Source organism: Dioscorea cayenensis, chromosome 10, assembly GCF_009730915.1.
Source record: "Dioscorea cayenensis subsp. rotundata cultivar TDr96_F1 chromosome 10, TDr96_F1_v2_PseudoChromosome.rev07_lg8_w22 25.fasta, whole genome shotgun sequence".
NCBI classification, from domain to species: Eukaryota; Viridiplantae; Streptophyta; class Magnoliopsida; order Dioscoreales; family Dioscoreaceae; genus Dioscorea; species Dioscorea cayenensis.
This window is the reverse complement of record NC_052480.1, coordinates 22706604-22727521: the sequence shown is the minus strand read 5'-3', so window position 1 is coordinate 22727521 and position 20918 is coordinate 22706604. Positions and strand designations below refer to the sequence as shown.

At 33.6% G+C, this 20918-nt stretch overlaps 3 protein-coding genes across 4 annotated transcripts; 1 reads left to right on the top strand and 2 right to left on the bottom strand.

Moving 5' to 3' along the window:
• The first annotated feature begins 445 nt into the window (after positions 1–445).
• Positions 446–5720, top strand: LOC120269984 (protein LAX PANICLE 2-like). The gene is made up of 4 exons (XM_039276982.1): positions 446–1492; positions 1590–1640; positions 1746–1818; positions 5341–5720. The coding sequence occupies exons 1-4, from the start codon at positions 1128–1130 to the stop codon at positions 5506–5508; spliced, it is 657 nt and encodes a 218-aa protein (XP_039132916.1). The 5' UTR covers positions 446–1127; the 3' UTR covers positions 5509–5720.
• A 4314-nt stretch (positions 5721–10034) lies between these two features.
• On the bottom strand, positions 10035–12303 carry LOC120270956 (translation initiation factor IF-2, chloroplastic-like). 2 transcript variants are annotated; one of them, XM_039278043.1, is made up of 2 exons: positions 11511–12303; positions 10035–10325 (listed from the first exon to the last, which is right to left on the bottom strand). In XM_039278043.1, the coding sequence occupies exon 1, from the start codon at positions 12238–12240 to the stop codon at positions 11512–11514; it is 729 nt and encodes a 242-aa protein (XP_039133977.1). In that variant the 5' UTR covers positions 12241–12303; the 3' UTR covers positions 10035–10325; position 11511. The 2 variants fall into 2 exon arrangements, with proteins under 2 accessions (XP_039133977.1, XP_039133976.1); XM_039278042.1 differs by lacking the exon at positions 10035–10325 and adding an exon at positions 11139–11305.
• A 3646-nt stretch (positions 12304–15949) lies between these two features.
• Positions 15950–20238, bottom strand: LOC120270633 (long chain base biosynthesis protein 2d-like). The gene is made up of 12 exons (XM_039277689.1): positions 19867–20238; positions 19694–19759; positions 19117–19205; positions 18775–18920; positions 18563–18687; positions 18358–18451; positions 18103–18266; positions 17730–17891; positions 17501–17627; positions 17231–17397; positions 16476–16583; positions 15950–16367 (listed from the first exon to the last, which is right to left on the bottom strand). Exons 1-12 carry the CDS (start codon positions 19990–19992, stop codon positions 16272–16274), a joined length of 1470 nt encoding a protein of 489 aa, XP_039133623.1. The 5' UTR covers positions 19993–20238; the 3' UTR covers positions 15950–16271.
• Positions 20239–20918: the final 680 nt, after the last annotated feature.

The following is a 20918-nucleotide window of genomic DNA, read 5'->3' as shown; positions in this document are numbered from 1 at the left end:
TCTAAATAAAATAATATTACAGTATATCATGCAAGCGACCTCCCACCACCTCCCCCTTCCTCTCTCTACGTATGATCCCTTCTTCTTCTCCAATATAATAAAAAAACCCTAGAAACACCAATATAAATATAAATTTTTTAAAATAAATAAATCACTATTTTATTAAAAAAACATGTGAAACAAACATAATCGAAACTGAAAAAAAATAAAAATAAAAAACAATTACTAGAAGTGAGATACAAAAATAGTAAAAAAAAAATCTTACAAAAGAAAAAAACAATCTAGCTAGTGAAAATCACTGTCTGGTAACACAGGTTTACATAGACGGATAGAAAAAATAAAATAATTATTAATTATTATTAATAATTATTATAATTATAATATAAATATAACTGACTAGCCACCATCCCATCCTTTCTCTCTCATAGACTCTTAAGCACAAAAACTCTCTCTCTCTCTCTCTCTCTCTCTCTAAACTATTACATCTCCACAAACTTCCAAAGATGAACAACTGAAAAGAGAAGGAGATCTAATCAACCCTTTTTCCTTCATCCTCATCCCTCTCTCTTTCTCTTTTCTTAATTTTATCTTTATGTCTTTCTAAAGATCACAAAAGAGAAGAAGAAGAAGAAGAAGAAGGAGAAGGAGAAGAAGAAGTTAGAAAGAAAAATCATTGATGGGAAACAACTTGAATCTACAACCTTTGTGAAAGAAAACTACTCATGTGTTGTTGTTTATCTTTATCTTTATCATTATCATCAACATCAACATCATCTTCAAGAATGATGTGTTGGATTTTGAAGAGGAGTTGATGGAGGAGTAGGGTGGAGAGAGCATGAGGAGATGGTCCCGGCGCGCAACCTTCTCCGGCGGCACTACGACAGCTATGGAAGCTGTTTTAGTGAGTTGCACCAACCTAGACAAACAATGAAAGCTCCATTAATGGCTGAAGATGAGACAAAGATAAGTATAACTAATGAAGAACAAGAAGATGAAGAAGAAGAAGAAGAAGAGCAACAAACAGGGACTAGTTCTAAAGAACAAGAAGAAGAAGAAGAAGAAGATGATGATGAGATGATGACTGGTTACAACTAGGAATAGGTAGCCGTAACATCAAGACAGAGAAGATGTCCGGTGATGAGAATCCCCGGTTGATGGAGCTTCCTTTGTTCTCCGATAAGCCTTCTGGTGGAGGTGGTGGATCTAGGTCAATACCAAACACTAGTTCCTTTATGCCTTTGTTTCCGGCTATTGGACAACAAGTCCGGCAACCATGGGGATTATGGACTACTACTACTACTATTAGTCCAAATCCAATGTTTGCTAGTAGTTCAAACCGATATGATTATCGGCATCATCAATATATGTATCCAAGATCACAAGTTTGTTTGAGTGAAGTGAGTTCGCCGGCCGGCACTGGATTAAAGATTGTTAACCCGCCGAGACGGCCTCAAGCCGGTGTTTGGTTCATACTTCAAACCAAGCAAAACCAGTGAGTAATTTGATGATCTTCAATGTTTTATTTATTTATTTTGATTAATTTCTTGATCTTAGTTTTTAATAGTGTGTATATGTGTGGTTAAATGCAGAGGGAGAGAACCCTTTTTGCCTCAAATACCAAAGAGCTACTTGAGAATCAAGTACTAGTATTACTACTATTACTACTGCTTTTGCTACTTCTTCATCATCTTTTTTGAAGAACTTTTTAAAGGGTTTGAGATTCAATCCATTTTAATTTGTTGTAGGGATGGAAGGATGACAGTTAGGTTGCTGAAGAAGTACTTGGTTAATAAGCTTGGATTGGAGGATGAATCACAGGTTATATATATATATATATATATATATGTCTTAACCTCTCTCTCTCTCTCTCTCTTTATCTCTCTTTATCTCTTTATTAATATTTATAAATTCTTTCAAATTATATATCATGCATGTTATTATATATAAGTTGAAGAGTTTGTTGTGTGGTAAATATTTTAGGTGAGATGTATGTATCTAATTGTAGGTGCAGTAGTCAGTACTCACAATGATTAGGGTTTACTTGAGCTTGTTTTGGAACTGATATAGGGAAGGAGGGGCTAGATGTTGGTTAGAGGGTTGGCTATCAATGCTCAGTGTGATATGTTTCATTATTAGGTAGATGGTTTATAGCTTTTAATGTTTTTAGGATGCCCTAAAAACCCTAGGGTTAAGAGTTCATCACCAGTGACCTACCTATATAATTAACTCTTTCTAAGTAATTAAGTTGCCATGGCTTCAAGAGAAGAGACATATAGATATAATGCCTTAAAGAAATCAAACTAGGGTTTGTGTGCATATAAATATTTATATTTTTTTTTCTAGGGTTACAAAGTTTGCTTGTTAAAGACATTGCAGCCATTGTTCTTGTTGGGTATTTGTGCCAACCCCTAAAATAATTTTCACCTACCTTTGGCTGACAGCTATGCTCTACCCTACATCTGAAGTTATCATAAGCTTGAGAACTTCTACATAAAGTTTAATTTATATATATCAAGAAAAAAAAATTGTTTTCTAATATTGTTGTTGTCATTGATTTAGGTTTTTGTTTTCTTTTATAGATGTGTGTAAGACTTCTTTTGATCATTGTGAGTGAAGTGCTACATTTAAGCTCACAATGTTACATCTAATCTTTAGCATGGTTATATATTAAAAATTTATGTTAACTTTTGAAGTATTATGGATTAGAAAACAAGGGGACTACAGGATATATTACTGCCTTGTAGATCAAACTGATGAGTTTTTTTACTTATGAGTTATTTCTATCATTTTGCATTGCTTGATTTTTGTTAGAAAAGATGGTAAAGCTTAATTAATTTCTTATAATGTGTTTGGACAACAACCTTTTCATGATCATCACATCTCAATGTTGTTTTGTTATTGTCCTTTCTCTTCATGTTAGAGAATATTGTTAATTCGATATGGTTTGTTGATTCGTCGTTAATATCATCGATCTAGAATTTAAATAAGTCTATGCTTCAAGTAAGGGTTACTTAGCATTATGGTATTGTTATGATCCATAAATATACTTACAATGCACTAAAAGAACCATTCAGTAGAGTTTAATACAAACAACAAAAATATTCATTGTCAAGAGAGAACTTTTAAGTAATAGAACTGATTATAATCAAAATAGCTTTTGCCTAATTGTCTTTCACTAAAGTTCAAACATATATTGAACTGATATATATATAGTTTCTTTAATCAGGTGAAAGAGTTCAGTAGATGAATAAATCATGCTGAAATTAGAAAATTTGCATTTTGTGAATAGTTAGGGTGAGTACAAAATATATAAATGGTGTTCATCTTGTTGAATAAGACCATGGACTCATTCATAGAGTTGACCTTCTTGCAACAAGGAATCAGTTGCATGTTGCCACTATCCTTGTTATTCTCTGGTTTATTCTATATATGCATTAATTAAATAAGATTAATTCAAGTAGTTCACAGACATATATATATATATATATACACACACACATTTTCTTACCTAAAACATTCTATGAATGGTGTGATTGAATTGACAATGCATTTTCTTTTTTCTTTGTTTAATTCTTGCACTGTGTGTGATGTACGTATGCTCTGTAATGTAGGTTTGATTAATAATCCTTTAGTCAACTATATGATGATAAAGAAAGAGGTTTATATATATATATATATATATCAAGGAAACAATTAATTAGCTTTTAAGTTATAATGGAAAAACATGAAGTTTAGACCTTAGAATTCTTATATTAAATATCTCCTATCCACTCAATGATTAGCTAATCAACCATGTTGTTTCTTTCTTTAATAAATCCCAAGTCTTAACCAGAAGAAGAAGCAAGAAAGATGCCAATTATGTTGAAGCATTGACTTAGTTAGCATAAGACTTTGTTAATCTTGTTAGATATATATATATATATATAGAAGAATAAGTGGTTAATTAGAGTTATACTTAAAGTTAAAATTAAGGAGAAGGATTAATCTTAAATTTTACATCAATGCAAGACATGTAGTGCACTAAATGTTAGCACATATATATATATATATATATATATATGAACATGAGATGGACGTGGACATGTTGCATGATTCCTTAGTGGAGTTGATCATCCTCACGTCAAGCTTGTCTCATCCCTTATTAATAGAGAACTAAAAGAGAAAAATGGTGCATAGGTTTAAGGCTAGCTTTTGTGGTTAGAGAACTAGGACCCATCAAGGACTTAAGTGGTGCACTTTGGTGGAGTAATGAATTGAAAGGCCATCATCTTTGGAGAGTGAGATAGGAAAGAAAAAGAAAGGGAATGCATGGGTGGAAGATAGAAGATGCTTTTATTTATCTACACTTAAAAATCATTAGGGTTTCACAAGTTGGTGAAGAGGAAATAGTGATAAAGAGTGGACCACCCAACTATATATATATATATATTCATATATTTATATATTCCATTGATATATAAAATGCATGGAGAACTATATAAGATTATATATATATAGAATGAAAGTATAGGGTTTGTGAAGGAATATTATGGAGTTATTTTATAAAGAGAGAGAGACGTGCATGAGATTTTGTTTTGTTGTATGATGTGTTTGGTGAAAGATGGAGGATTGGAAGAGAGATAAGAAAAGAGAAAAGGTTGTAAATAAATAATAGTAATAATATTATTATTATTATTAAATAAATAAATAATAATTATTTATTAATATGATTCCTTGGCGTGCTTCTTGGATCCGCCACCTTTCATTCTATCTCTATCACTATAGATAAAAGAGGATATTTATATTTAGAGGGTTTTACCTAACACCCCCTGAAAAATAGCTAAATTAAATGGCATCTTTTGGAACAACTTTTACTTTAGAATAGGATAAACTTTTTTTTTAACCATTTTATTTTATAATATAGTGCGTGATTTAAATGTTTTTTTTTTTTTTTTAACTTTGGTATAAATTTATATACACATGTTGATGAATTTTAAATTTTTAATTAGTTCAACTTGTGGTATTATGTGGGAATCTTTTATATCTAATAAATCATCCTTATCAATCTCCACTCAAATATTAAAAACAGGTTCATGCATAGCAAATATATAAAACATTACTTTTTTTTTTCCTTTTCCTTGATTAATTATCATTGAAAATTATTGTTTATTTACCTTTAACTTTTTTCTTCTCCTTTTAGAAAGAATTAATTAAATAGTAAGAAAGTTTAGCGACAAAGTGAAGATTTGTGGTTACTTAAAAAAATAAAATAATAATAATCAATTATTTTTTTATAAAAAAAAGGTCCGATGTCACAATGCATCTCACAAGTGTTTTTTTTTTTTTTGAATCTAAAACCAGGTGGAGATAACATGCAGAGGTCAAGAACTTATGCATTCATGGACACTGCAGTATGTTAGGGACAATGTCTGGTTTTCCGGCGAGACGATGACGGTGTTTCTGCCGGAGTCTCCGGTGGCCGATCAAGTGATGACATTGCAGTATGGACGGCCAGCGCGATCGATATAATACCGACCCGACCGAAGAATTTCTTTTTCTTTTTTTTTTTTTGGTTCTCTTTTTAACTGCTGATCATCCCTGCACTTTTTTTTTGGTTTAATCTGATTCATTGAGAGCAGCAATTTTGAGGGATTAGTTTACAGCATTGTCAATCAATGTATTTCAATCCCCAACCAATCCTTTAAATCACTAATTTCAAATCAATACCTGTTTCTTTTCTATATGTTTTTGTTGCTGCTTCAATCTGTCAATCATTAACTCACAGTTTAAAAAAAAATTTAAAAAACAAATGAAAGATGAATTCTGAAAAATAATATATATAGTTTTGTGTAGGTATAATACTCAATTTAGTTTCTCTATTATTTTGAAATGGTTTTTCAGTTTTCTATTATTTTTCGTCTTTATAAAATCCCTCAGTTTGGAAAAGCAAAATTGACAAGGTATTTTTCATGATTAAAAAAATTAAAGTATGATATCAATTTAGTTTTTCTATTATTTTGAAATAGCTCTTTAGTTCCCCAATTAGTTTTGCCTTTAAAAAATTCCTATATTTTATTAATTTTCTAGGTATAATACTCAATTTAACCTTTTTACTGTTTCAAAATAGCCCTTTAATCCCTTATTAGATGAAGTATTTAAAAGAAGAAAAATAATAGAAGAACTAAAAAGCCATTTCGCAATAATATAAGAACTAAGCTGAGTATTATAATAAATTTTTAATCATGAAAAATGCAATAGAGAAACTTAAAAATAATAGAGGGACTAAACTGAGTATTATACCTTTTACAAACAGTTATCGGGTCATATATATATATATATATATATAAATATAAAAGCAAACCTGGAAATGTCTGTCATAAATCACATGAGATGATTCATACCATGATCTGCAAATAGATTGATGTGTTGATGAAATAATGTCACAAGATAGTTTGTACAGTTTGTGATTACTGAAGAAACAAAAAATCATGCACCAATTTGTACGGAGAACACACTGAAAGTCATCTAACCAAAGAGAACATTGTCAGCCAAACAGTGAATTTGGAGAAATGAGTTGCAGCACTGAAAGGCTATTGAATGAAACAGTACTAATTTTTGTCACATTATATTTAAGGAACAAACATATTAAATGAAATATATATATATATATATATAAAAGCTAATTTAACTACTTAATATGATGCATTCTAACAAAATAATAATTAATATAATGATCTCAGGATGGCAAACAGCTCTCACAGTTTTAAGTACTGAAGACAATTTGTACGCAGAAAAACTTAAGTCTAACCAAGAGAACATGTCAAGCACACAGCAAAGTTCGAAAGTGCCGTCAATGATATTCTTCAATGCAGCATTGATACGAGATACGAGTGAAACGGTAAAATTTTGTCGGATAATGGAAGAAACAAGAAAATATCAGAGTAGCTGCATGCAGGCAATTTTATGACAATTAGAAAACATTGTGTTTCTAAAGAGGTATGACACTTATATCACCAGTCACTACTCACTAGGCAGGCAAAAGGGCATGAATATTTACAAGCATTGGTGCAGCAAATCAAACACTGCAATCTGATTTTAGCACTGAGACAAACCTTTATAGAAAAAAACATTAAGGGGTTCTTGACTCAGTTGTCTCTAGTTGATAACTAATAGCAGAAGTCCAGAGAATTATAGAAGATCCTTCAACAATTCAGATAATGACTAACTAAGAAAAGAAAAGGATACTATTTTCTGCAAAAAAAGATTGAGCTCCAAAATTAGCATTATGAAGTTATGAACTTTTTGGCAAGCAAGAAGGTAACATTTCAACCAATAACAGAAAATATAACAATTACAAATAGTTTGGGTATCATGGAGTAACTACTCAACCAAAGATAAGACATTAAGTGAGCAACAGAAAGTCACATGAGATCTGATCACATTACTGAATGCATGGGAGTTATAATAGCTGAAAAGTAAGCTGTAGAACAGATAGAGCTGGCAAACATGCAGGTAATTTGTCCCAGATGAGGTTAGAAAGAGGCAAAAATACATTGAACATCATGGATGACAACTATGGGAGAGGAAACATAAAAATTAAAAAGATGAAATTCTTTATAAGGAATTGGTACCAATAATGTATTCACAACTGAGACCCTAATAATTGTAGAAGTACCCACTAAAGGACATAAACCACATACCATTGTCTAGATGCTTGAATGAAATTAAGCAAGAAAATAGCTTAGAATAATACTACACCAACAACTTCCATGCCAAGTTTCATAATGGCACAAATGAATCCTCACAGGTTTCATCATGGATAGGAAAAAAGGGATTAACTGTCACCTGTTACCAAATATTATATGAAATCCAATCATGACCCAGGGAGAAAAGCAAATGAGATTATTACTTGTATTTGTTAAACCTTCTAATAAATATGCAAGATGAAACTTTTCTTCAAGTCAACTTTGAAATATGTTTGTTTTCTAAAGATGAGCTCCAAATTACAGTAAACTAAGAATCTGATACATGGCATATTACAATGGAAAGCGAACCTGCAACCACTACAACTGTCCATTATGCCTCGATATTATTGGAATTTCTTTGATGAGAAAAGAATATTATGACTAGTTAATAATCAATAGAACTTTTCATCAATCATTAAACAGTAATTATTTGGCTCATGTTAAAGGTCAATGTCTTAGAAAAAGATAACAGAGACCTATGAATCAGGCAAAATGTGAATGTAGAACTGTTCACAAGTGTGAGCAATTAGGCATTCTTTGGATGTACAGCAATATCAGAAGTTGAATATCACAACTTCTTTGTGTTTATCCACTCTGGGAAGTATCATGAGCCACAAAATAATTTGTTGAGCTTTTTGCAAACTAAAGCCATTTTACATTAAACATATCAGGATATTCTTTTAAACCTCAGGTATAATGCAACAAGTCAAATTTTAGGATATAATTTTTAAAGACTGTGGCCTAGAAGTGAACAGAAAAATGAAGATCATGAAGAACTTGTAATGGATCAAGATATATAAGAGCAACCACAACCCAAAGAGAGAAAAAAAAAAGTGTCTTCCAGCCAGAAACTAACAATTAAAGTAGATATCATAAAAACATTTATGTACACATACAAACATATGTTACAAGTTCTATCGGCATAATGCAGCTTGGAGATATTACAATACTTATTAGACCAAATTAGCGTCCTTACAGATTTCGTACATTTCAGTAATTCATCCTGGTGATAACCTAAGGGATATATCTAAAACCATTACTGGTTAGATTATTCAACTTGTACACTATTGTAATATGTATAGCATTTAATAGATTTGTCTGATGTTAAGAGAGAAATGTGCCCAACATCCAAGCCCATTAAAGCGCACATCAGCTTGCACCCAATGCTTGATTATGGCACCTTTTCTATGGATGCTTTGACAACTTGATGGCAAACACTTCCTTCTTGCATACAATTAGGCAATAAAGTTACGACACCAATGGTCCAAATTAGTTATAAGAACATCCCATCAATCAAAGTGTCAAACAAAGTACCAAGCAAAATGAACATACAGGTCTGCATATCACACATGCCACTTCACCTTAACCCTCAAAAATATTAAATTCTTGCAAAGAATATTGCAAAGGCAGTAAGGGCATTTAATATTAGGTTGGGACTTTAAAATCCAACAAAGAGAAATATTGTTCCGCATTGCAAAACTTCAATGCTTAAGAATTTAAAGTGCACCTAAATACATTTCGAATCTCAATGAAATATTAAAATATTATCAATCGAAGATTTCTGTAATTAGAAGTTGTTTATAAGATTTTTTTTTTTTTTTAATGCTCAATTTGAAAGCCTATCTGATGATACCACCTGCTGAAGGACAGAAAAGACTTTGATCAATGCGACAACAACAAAAATACAGGCCGAACTTTTTAAATAAATCAGTCATGTAAATAAAATTGAGCTTAAAACATTAGGTCTCTTAGTTATCCAGAAAAAGGCCCAAATTAGTTATTAAACATCCAGTTCCCAAAGTATCAAACAAATAGGGACTAAATAAAATGAACATACAAATTTAGATTTTAGAAAAGATTTTCCTAGGTAGAAACCAAATGACTTGCATATCATACATTAACCTTATCCCCCAAAAATAATAAATTCTTTAAAAGGATGTAGCCAAGCAAGAAATTTAAATTAAGAAGGGATTTCAACATCCGTCCAAGTTGAACTACATTCCACATTGCAAAAGTTTAAAGCTTAAAAATTTTAAGGCAAGTCTAAATATATTAAAAATCTTCATGAAATACGACAAATCAAAAGTTTCTATAATTAGAAAGTTGCCTATAAATTTTCATTTAGCGTTTAATTTGCAATAATGCATGATTATATGAAAGGCTAGATGACAGCCATAAGCCAAAAAGACAATTGAATTGATTCAAAATAACAATGACATAAATACATATAATTTTTGTAAGTAAATGTTAAAAAAAAATGAGCTTAGCACATTGGGCATCTTACTTTTAGCATATAAAACTATAATACAATAGAGAAGACAAGTTCCAGAGATAGTTAAACACAATAAAAAGCAAAGCCAAGTATGCTAAGCAACAGACTTGAGATCAATCAAGTGGGAGCTAAATGTTACATTAAATAAAGCAATGTGCTTTTCTCTATACATAGCTCCTCTAAAACAATAGATTTAATTGCCCAAAAACTGAAGGTTGAATTTTCATAAGCAAATAGCAGATGCAAGAAGAGGTGGTCTTCCCTAGCATAGTTCATAGACAGTGAACCTACTCTTCAGTCTTCAAGAATAATTTCGGGCCACATGTTGACTTCAAAATATGGATCAAGTTCAACAATAAACATAATGAACGGGTGAGTTCAGTAAGAGCAGAGAGTTAAGTAGATAAGCTATCCTAGGAATTCCATTGTTTACATGCATGTGATTAGTAAAAGCAAAAGAGACAATCATGAACCAAAAGACAAATTGTTCAAGACAACAAGGCAGGCAATATAGAAGGCTGATTGGCTCAACTTTCAAGCAAGAACTAGAAGACATTGTTCAAAACAACAAGGAAAATACAAGTGAATCATTTCTAGTAAATGTAAATAAGGACGAGCTTAACCAATTCACCATTTCAGCTTATTATTCTGAACTATTGGACTAAGAACATAAAGGATTCAAACACAACTTAGAAAAATGGTCAGACACAATAGCAAACAAAGCGTTGCATGCTGAGTAAGCAACACACCTGGAGTATAGCTGAATGATATATTGACTAAAAGGATGGGTTACTGTAGTTATTTCATCTCAATCAAACAGTTTGATTGCTGAATAAATTGAAGAATTGGTTTTGCCCTAATGAATAGCAGATCCAGGAAGAGGTCGCACTCCTTAGTACAGTACATGTACAACAAACCTTCTCTAGCTAATGCAGCCTTTTCAGCATGGGCCAAGTATATAGTAAATAGCCTGAATACCCAAGCATAACTAAGCATATCAAGATAAGTCACCCTGTGAATTTCACATAGCAGGAACAACAATCCTGACAAGCGAATTGAACTCCACGCTACAAGAACAAACAGATCCAAATGCAAATATGACAAATTCCACCATGAAAAAGCCACAACAAGGAATTATATACTTCTCAAAATCATAATCCAAGTTTCAAAATTTTTTATTAGTTATCCTAATTATTCATCCAATGAGTACATACAAAAGGGAAATTAAAGATTGTCAAAGTTATGATAAACTCAACTTGGCCACTCTCACCTCCAATTCTCTATCAGATCTTTAACTCCCATAGCACATCTATATCAAGACGTTCCATAAACAAGTAAGGATAACTTAGAACCATGAAATTTTGATGGGCAAGACAAAACAAGCTACATCAAAATATACAACAAATGGAAGCATGAAACCTAAATATTGAACAATACTACTTGGATCAAAACAGGAACTTGTAAGTGATTTCTATAAGCATTAGAACACCAAACCCTAAAATATTCAACTTCACCTTATGTAAAACCTTTCCGGAGCTTCTGGATGGCAGAATACATCTTCCTCCTAGATCCAACAGCATTGATGCCCATATCCTTCAAGTCCTCAAGCGTCAACAATGGCAGCACCTCCTCATCCACCTCATGGATCTCAAACACCGGAGCGTATCGCCCCAGCCCTAATCGATCAAGCCACGACCGCACCCCACCATTCCGGTTCTCATTCCAATCCCCACCGTCAGTCTCCGACGGTTCATCCCCATCAGCAGCAGCAACCTCACGGTTCTCAGAGTCCTCCCGGAAGCCATCATCCCCAGCGTCCTCTCCGCCGCTGGACTTCAATTCACCAGCTTCAGCAACGTCGTCAGGCCTCGAAATCCAGTTCGATCTGGCGCGGCGAAGAGAGGCAGGAGGACCACGCCGGGGTTTACCATCACGGAGGCCTTTCTTGAAGGCGAGGGTTAGGGTTTCAGGAGGATTGTGCTCATCTTCATGGTCATCGGAGGGGATGGTGACAACGCGGGGCTTGAGGGAGGGTTTGGAAGGGAGGGACCAGTGTTTGGGGCGGCGGAGGAGGGGTTCATGGGGGATGGCTGCTGGTGGTTCTCCAATCTCGCCAAGCCGGACACTGGGCCGGCGCTGTCGCTTGGAGCTAGGGCCAGAGGGAAGTTGGTCAGCAACGGCCGATGAGGGGGCGATGGAGCTAGGTCCGTTCGCCGGCGCATCCGGCGGGAGGGGCTCCGCCATTAGAGAGAAAAGTAGAAGACTTGGGAAGGAAGAAAGAGCAGCCAGCCAGCAGTGGGAACACTCAACTCAACACTGTAAATGGATATATACTTCTCTTTTATTTTTATGAATACTTTTTCTAGACAAAATAAAATAAAATAAAATAAAATTAACTACTCCAATTATTAAGCATAAATTAAAAAAATAATAATAATAATAATAATAATATAGACTACTGTAGACTTATTGATAATACAGTAGATGATGATGCGTACGATATTCCAGATAAATCAGAACTTATTAATGGAATCCAAAATAGTAGAATATTTAATAAATTTGATTGTAAATTAGGATTTTGGCAAGTAAAAATAGACTCCAATAGCATAAAATGGAGATATTTTGAATGGTTAGTTATGTCTTTTGGTTTGAAAAATGCACCTAGTATATTTCAAAGAAAGATGGATTATGTTTTTGGTAAATATAGAGAATTTGTTTGTGTTTACATAGATGATATCCTCGTGCATAACAAAAGTAAGGTAGAAGATGTGGGACATTTAAAACTTGTTTTTAGTTAACTCCTAAAAAATGGAATAGTGGTTAGTCGAAGAAAGGCACAATTTTTTAGAAGTAACATAAAATTCTTAGGAGTAGAAATAGATAATGATCAAATTAAGTTACAGCTACATATAGCTAAGAAGATTTTAGAAACACCTCAAATCATAGATGTTAAAGTTCTATAGTAATTTTTTGGATTAGTTAATTATGCTAGACCATTTATTAAGAATCTTGAAAAATTAGTAAGACCTCTTTACAATAAAAGTTCATCAACGGGAGTAAAGAAATTTAATGTAGAAGATGATAAGCAAATTAATAGAATTAAAGAGATAGTTCAAGATTTACCAGATTTAAAACTACCTTTAGATAGTGATTACTTAATTGTAGAAATAGATAGATGTGAATTAGGATGTGGTGCAGTCCTTAAGGCTAAACCCAATAAATACGCATCTAAATTAGAAGAAGTAATTTGTAGGTATAGTATTGGTAACTATAAAGAAACAAGGCTAACACATAGTATAGATCAAGAGGTATTAGCAATAGGGTATGAATTAGACAGCTTTAGGTTATTTTTGAAAAATTAAAAAGAAATCTTAGTAAGAACAGATTGTGAAGCAATACTTAAGTTTTTTGAAAATAAAAATAGTGAACCAATTAGTCAGCGTAGGTGGTTGGCATTTAAAGATAGGATCTTAAATGGTAATTATAGAGTAAATTTTAAGCATATTAAAAGTAAAGATAATAGTCTAGCAGATAAGATATTTAGATGCATTTTCTTAGAACAAGTTCTTGAAAAACTTCCTTGATTTATCTAACAAGCTTTGTATCAGTAGTTGATACATCTTAGAGAGTATTTCCTTAAATAAAGCACTGTAAGTATAGCCCTTTACTTGTCCATACGCTTAGTCATAGATGGGGATTACAAGACTAGTAAGTTCCTATGTATCTTCACTAATGTGGAAGCAAAGTTTCTTACACCAGATCTTAGTTGGTTCATACGCCTAGCCATAACGGGGATTACAGGTACCAGTAAGTTCCTTTAAATTATGAGCTAATGTGACAACTAAGCAATCTTACCTTTGTAATTAATAATAAAAGCTATGATATTTAATCGGTTTATATTCCTACAGGATGGAATAAACTCTGGCATAAAGTTCGACCTTCCCAGGTACCAAGACCCAATTTCTCAAAAATCAGCACACTGGCTTGACTATATATCCATTGGGATCCCCCATGTCATTTAATCTGCCCTTAAACCTCATGTTGGACCAGCAAGAAAGAAACTACATTGACAACTTATGGACAAATAATCGTCACCCCTCCTTCCCAAAAATCCTTACCCAATTTTGTGACTATCTCCATTCCAAAAATCTCAAGATCCAATATTAGATTTTTGTTAACTTAGTTCTCTCTCCCGAAAGGGAAAGGGAGGTCTAATGGAGTAATCCTTGCCAACGTTTGATGGTAAGCAACCAAGGATAGCCTCTAACCATTAGGTTGGTGAAGATGTCAAACTGTCATGGTGAAGGGTGATAGGTGAAGTAAGTCGTGCCAGTTGTGAGGTGAAGTATTTAGGCTGACCGACGCCGAACCAGGTTGAACAAATAAGGTATGATGTCTATTATATCATATATTCTTAAAGCTAAAGGACCGGCAAAGAAAGTACCCTTTGAGGCAAGTGACCATTTGAGGGGAAAAGAGTAGCGTAGATTCGATGCTTGAAGGACTATATGATATTATATGATCATCTACCTTGTTTTTGTAGACTTGCAGCTGAGGCAAATAGTAAGAAAACTAATACCTTGGCAAGAAGAGAAAAACTGAAATCTGGTAACATGAGGTAATGACATCAGAGGTAAGACATGAATCCAGGAAATGAAGGGAAGGTGACAAGGATTATTTTATTAAGACACTCCTAAGTGCTGAGTACGGAATTCTCATAAAATGGTTAAAGAAAATAGTTTAATGATTAAAGTAGTTATAATTGCTAAAGTAGTTTTTATTCCAGCAAATATAATTCTAGAAGTTAAAATAGTTTATATTTCTGCAAGATTAATCTTAAATTTAATTTCAGTCTTTATTCCAGATTTTACTATAGATAATATAGTAGGTAAATTAGTTATTATTATAAATTCTCTTTGGTTTCGCTACGGCAATAATCTATGAAACTAGTAGGATTAATCTTAGATTTAATTTCAGTCTTTATTCCAGCTTCCACTATAGATAATCTAGTAGGTAAATTAGTTATTATTATAAGTTCCCTTGGGTTTCACTACGGCAATAATCCATTGAACTAGTAGGATTAATCTTAGATTTAATTTTAGTCTTTATTCCAACTTCTACTATAGATAATCTAATAGGTAAATTAGTTATTATTATAAGTTCCTTTGAATTTCGCTACGGCAATAATCCATGGAACTAGTAAGAATAATCTTAGATTTAATCCCAGTATTTATTCCAATCTAATTATGAATTCAGTAGAGTTATAAAATTATATTAGAGATATTTATCATCATAAGTATGGCCAGTACGTTTTAGAAATAGATTTACGTAATAGCATAAATTTATATTGCCAATTAGACTTATTGTGCCAGATATTAAGGGAAATTAGAGATGGGTATGAGGATTATGGTCCATATATAAATCGATCATTCTAATTTTTTAATAATATGAAAGAGTAATATATCATCAGTTAAAACCGTATTAGTGTATTACACATTAATACACAGTATCGTAAATGATGAATTTGTATAATATTTATATAAACAATAGTTGTTGATGATCCAACGACTATAAATGACTCTACCGCATATGTACACAAACAACAATCAGGAACTCACTGCTGTTGGCCCGAGCATTTAAATATATATATATATATATATGTATTTTTAAAAAAATTAAGAAATTGCTTTTCATAAAATTAAAAAATAATTTAATAAACCATGTAATCATAGACTTGTAATTCTAAACAATAAATCCAACATAAGTTGATTTTGTAATTACATAAATACTAATCAAACTCATCAGTATTGTAAATATATATATATATATATATATTATTTATATACAAACAAATTCTAAAAGTTTAAGATTTACTAAATAAATTTGGATAAATTACATTCATTGAACTAAAATAAAAAAAATAAAAAATAAAAAAATCACAAGGATTGTGAGATTACAAAGAAACAAACATATTTCACATTGTTGTGTGCCAAAATCATGAAAGAACCAAAGTTTCTCTGCAATTTGAAGCACATCAATACTACAACAATGCCTGATTATTTTCTTGTAGATAAGTTCGTGACTCCGCAAGAACGATACAATAATCCAAACTAAAGTAAAAACCAAACAAACGATCGCCACTTAGACTTAATATACACATGTATTAATTGTCAGTCGAAAAGTCCTGCTTCGGAATTCAGATATATGAACAACAGATTGAGCATGATGGTTTTCCTTCCTCTCACTTTGTCTGGTTTTCCAGGATTGGAGAATTTCTACTCTAACTTCTTCAGCTTTGCCTCAGCATGAGAATTCTCGGATTCAACAGGGAAGTATTTGATCCCAACAAGGTCACCGACTTTGCTAAGAACCTGCAAAGATCAATGCAAGAGAATTGGAATTTGGAGGTCGTGGTGGATGAATTCGTATTTTATTCAGAATGAAACAGAAATCGTGAATGACTGGCGGATTGTGTGTACCTCCAAGCCTTTCATAAGGTCTTCCCGGGAATGTGAAGCCGAAATGCAGATACGAGCCCTTGCGAGGAGAAGTGGAGTGGCCGGGAATGCGACAGTAACCACCGCGACCTAAAAATGTAGAGATATTGAGATGTTGACTCGGAAAAAAAATTCAGGAGATGGAGATTTGAATGATGTATGTGAAGTGAATGTGTAAACTGCAAACTGCTTACATATGATTCATGGAATGCATATGAACATGAGAAAAAGGAAGCAAAAGACAAAATGTGTGAGGGTGGACATGACCAAGTTCTCATCGGTCAAAACAGTCAAACGATAAATGTGTGAGGGTGGACATGACCAAGCTCTCATCGGTCAAAACGCTTTCCATATTAGAGCACAGACAATAAAGACCAATGGCGAATATCAAAACCACCATGCATTTTCACTGCTTCAGTGCAATAAGATGCTACTATCACAACGCAAAAGAGAGATCTAGTAAAGATTAAGTAAATGAAATGCACAAAGAGGATAGATCTAATAAAATGATGACATTCATAAAACACAAACTGAGTTAGAAGCTGATTGTGAACCCTGAAAAAAATGAATTTGTTGCCACAAAGATGACAACTAGTTGAATGTTCGCTCATCATATGAGTAATAAACAGAATAATAGTGTAAGTTAAACCCTGGAAGGAGAGAAGGATGCAACAAACATAACATGGAAATGGGACTAAACAGTGTAGTATGCATGTAACATAGTAAGAACTACTCACATTCTGTTTAAGACATTCCCTAGAGAAGGCAGGGATTTTTGCTGGATTGTAAAGCATTATGGGCATAACTGGAGAGTCCTCGTCACCAAGAACCTCAAAACCCATCTTATGAAGCTCTGATCGGAAGAAATTGCTGTTATCACGAATTTGTGCTAACTTTTGAGCCCCTAAAACAGTTAAATTTTCAAATAAGTCATTTCCCAGACTGAAGAATTGAATAGAATGCTGTCAAAAGTGAAAACTAATAAACCTGGAGTAATCCTAATTTACCTCTGTTAGATCCATCCTCGCCGAGAATAACCTTGATAGCTGATATAACTTGTTGTACTGCAGGTGGTGACATGGATGTCCCATAAAGATGCGCTGGGCAAGTGTGCTTTAAGTATTGGATAATTTCCTGAGAACAAAAGAAAGAAGAATTAGTTCAGGTTTTACAATTTTAGCTAAAAGCATTTGCTATTTCATGAAAGCAATTGCTCAAAATTTAAGAAATTTGAACCTTGGATGCTGCAATGTATCCTCCACAAGATCCAAATGATTTTGTGAAAGTTCCCATCATGATATCAACGTCAGCCGGATCCACACCTAAAAGCTCACAAACACCTCTGCCTGTTTTTCCAATTGCACCAATGCTATGGGCCTCATCCAAGTATGTGTATGCCTATTTCAAAATATAATAACAACGATTTAAGTTTAACATTTTCAAGCCAGAACAGAAAAACAACTGCTGTGACCGCCAGGCTCTCATAGGAAGATGATAATGCCCAAGTGAAATTGATTACAATGAACGGTTGGTAAACCATTATGAAAACTACATAGAACCCAGAATGTGAGTGAAAATGGAAAACATAGCCATGTCAATGTGTTTATACCTTATATTTCTTGCAGACGGCCATGATTTCTGGAAGTTTGCAAAGCTCCCCTTCCATGCTATAGATTCCCTCCAGTATAACAATAATCTTCTTCCATGGCCTATGTGTCCGAGGCTGCCCCTCGGCAATCTGCTCTCTCAGAACCTCCTCCAAGTGAGATGGAGCTACAAGTGCAATATATAAAATTGTAAGATTCACCACAATGCAAATACAGTTAAACGAACTTCAATAATGCAGGAATATCGTTGAACTCACTGTTATGTTGGAAAACCCGCACAGTTGCACCTGATCCTCTAGCACCATTGACAATAGAGTTATGGTTTAAAGAATCACTGATTATCAGCCCTCCCTGAAGATACAATCACGAAGAGTGAACATCCCATCAGCAAAAAGATAGTCGGATAAGTACAACTGTGTGTTCCATTTCTTTTCACTCTGATAGAATGAAGTCACTACAAACCTTGCCAATCAGAGCAGGGATAATAGCAGAGTTTGTCACATAACCCATGCCAAAAAGGATAGCAGCTGGCTTTCCAACAAATCGAGCCGCCAACTCCTCCAATTCAGTGTGCAGTTTAGTGGTGCCTGATGCATCAGAGATCAGAATCAACATAACTCTAAATGGATGGAAATTGTCCGCCCTAACAAGTTGTGTAGAATAAATATTCATACCTCCATCAACTCGGACACTGCAGGTACCGGGAGAATATTGCTTCAGAGACTCAATAACACGCGGTGTGCAATATTCATCAGCCGCAGCAAAACCAAGGTAGTTGTATGATCCAAGGTTCAGACATTTAGTAATATTTGAGGTCCGGCTGCATTATAGTGAAGAAGTCCTCAGTACAAAATGCAAATGGGAATGTTTATTATAGGACTTAATTCTCTAACACTACGCGCATAAATGGTTCGAAACTCAACCATTAAGCATATCTTAAGTGGCAATATAATCAATACTACAGGCAGTAAAACAAAGCAATGAAATTCAGTGAAATATCGGATGGCAAAACTTACTGCAATGTCTTGTTATTGTCATTTGAATAACGGTCAACCACATCTATCCAAGAATCTGGAGCACTCGCAATAGGTCGGCCAAAACAGTCCTGGCAAACAGAAAGATTTGAGCAAAACCTTCAAAGCTCTTCATACATGAGAGTCCTCAATTCAAAGCCCATTGGCAACAAATACATACATACATACATACATACTTCCATACATATATAAAAGAAGAGTTCATTCAGAACATGATATATAAGCAGAAAGAATTCATTCCAACTAATCAATCTCGTTCAGAAGTAGTTTTTCATCGAAAACAACACAAGTGTATCACTCTAGCTATTACACACTTTATACCTACCAAAAATCATATTTCATGGAAGACAAGAATCATAATTCCACAAAATCTTTATTTTCCTACTGACCAGGATCATACACATTCAACAGAAAAAACGTCATGCTTAATAGAATCTGCTAACTTTTTGTAGAGTAGGACAAAATTGATACCAGAAATCAATCTTTTTGAGATAACCCTAATCCGGAAAAAAACCATCGCAATTCAAGCAAAAAAAAAAAAAGCAGGAGAAAAACACACCTGGGCCCGGAGATAAAGACGGCGAGTATAGAAATCCTCAAGCCCTAAACAGATCGGCGCATACCCCTACAAAAGATCAAACCTTTAAAAAACCATATCCAAAAATTCTCACAGATTTAAAACAAAAAACCACACAAACCCAAGATTCAGAGAAGAAAAAAATCGAAAATCACCTGAACTTTCTTGGATTTAGGAAGATCAAGGATCTTGCGGAAGAGATCTCTCATCTGGCCAAACGCGAACAGCAAACCATAGCTGAAGAGCGTCGTCAGAGCAGTAAAGTAAGGTAGTCTCACCATTATCACTCTCAACAATGAATCAAACCCCAAAGACACAGAAAGAAAGAGAGAGAGAGATGGGAAGGACAAGTAGGAATGGGAGAGGGGGGCGTAGATTTATATGGAATTGAAAAGGAGAGAGCTTGGGGTCATCAATGGCGTCTCGAGAGAGAGAGAGAGTGGAAGGAGAAAGAGAATTGAACGTTGACATGAAGAAGTAGTGATGGATGCGTTGACCGAAGAGCCCTCTTCTTCTCTACTTCTTCTCACCTCTTCCTCCATTTTGGACTTAATCAAATTATTATTATTTTTTTTTGTTAATAATAATAATAATAATATAAGGGTGAAAATGTAATAGTACAGCCAACGACCATTCGGTCTATTAACATCGGGTCTCTTGCGTAGGGTATTCGCTTCAAGTGTCGAGCGTGGCTCTCCGAGTTCGATCCCCATCTCGCGCAAGGTGAGGGCACGGTTCGATGGTAAGCGTTGCTCCCCCACGTGTTCGTCCCTGGGTTCCGGCGCTTGTCGCTTTTCTCAAAAAAAAATAAATAAATAAATAAAATATAATAGTACTTATTATTGTCATTGATTTGGTTTTAGACAATTTCTTTAAAGTTTGGTTTACTAGATTTTTAATGTCTTTGATTTTAAAATACACTGAATGTAATAGTATAAAAAATCCTTCGTTTTGAGAGTAAAATTTTTTGTGTTACTTAGTAAAGACATAGGATAGGAGACTAGAGTAGATATTGTGCTTATATTTGTATATGTGTTTTTTGTATTTAAAAAAAAAAATTGTAGTTTCTAGTTTTGTATAATAATAATAATAATAATAATAATAAGAAGAAGAAGAAGAAGAAAGAGTTTGTTTGTTTAAGCTATTGTTTCCTAGTAAAAATAAATAAATAAATAAAAAGAAATGCAGAGTAAACTAGATACAATAG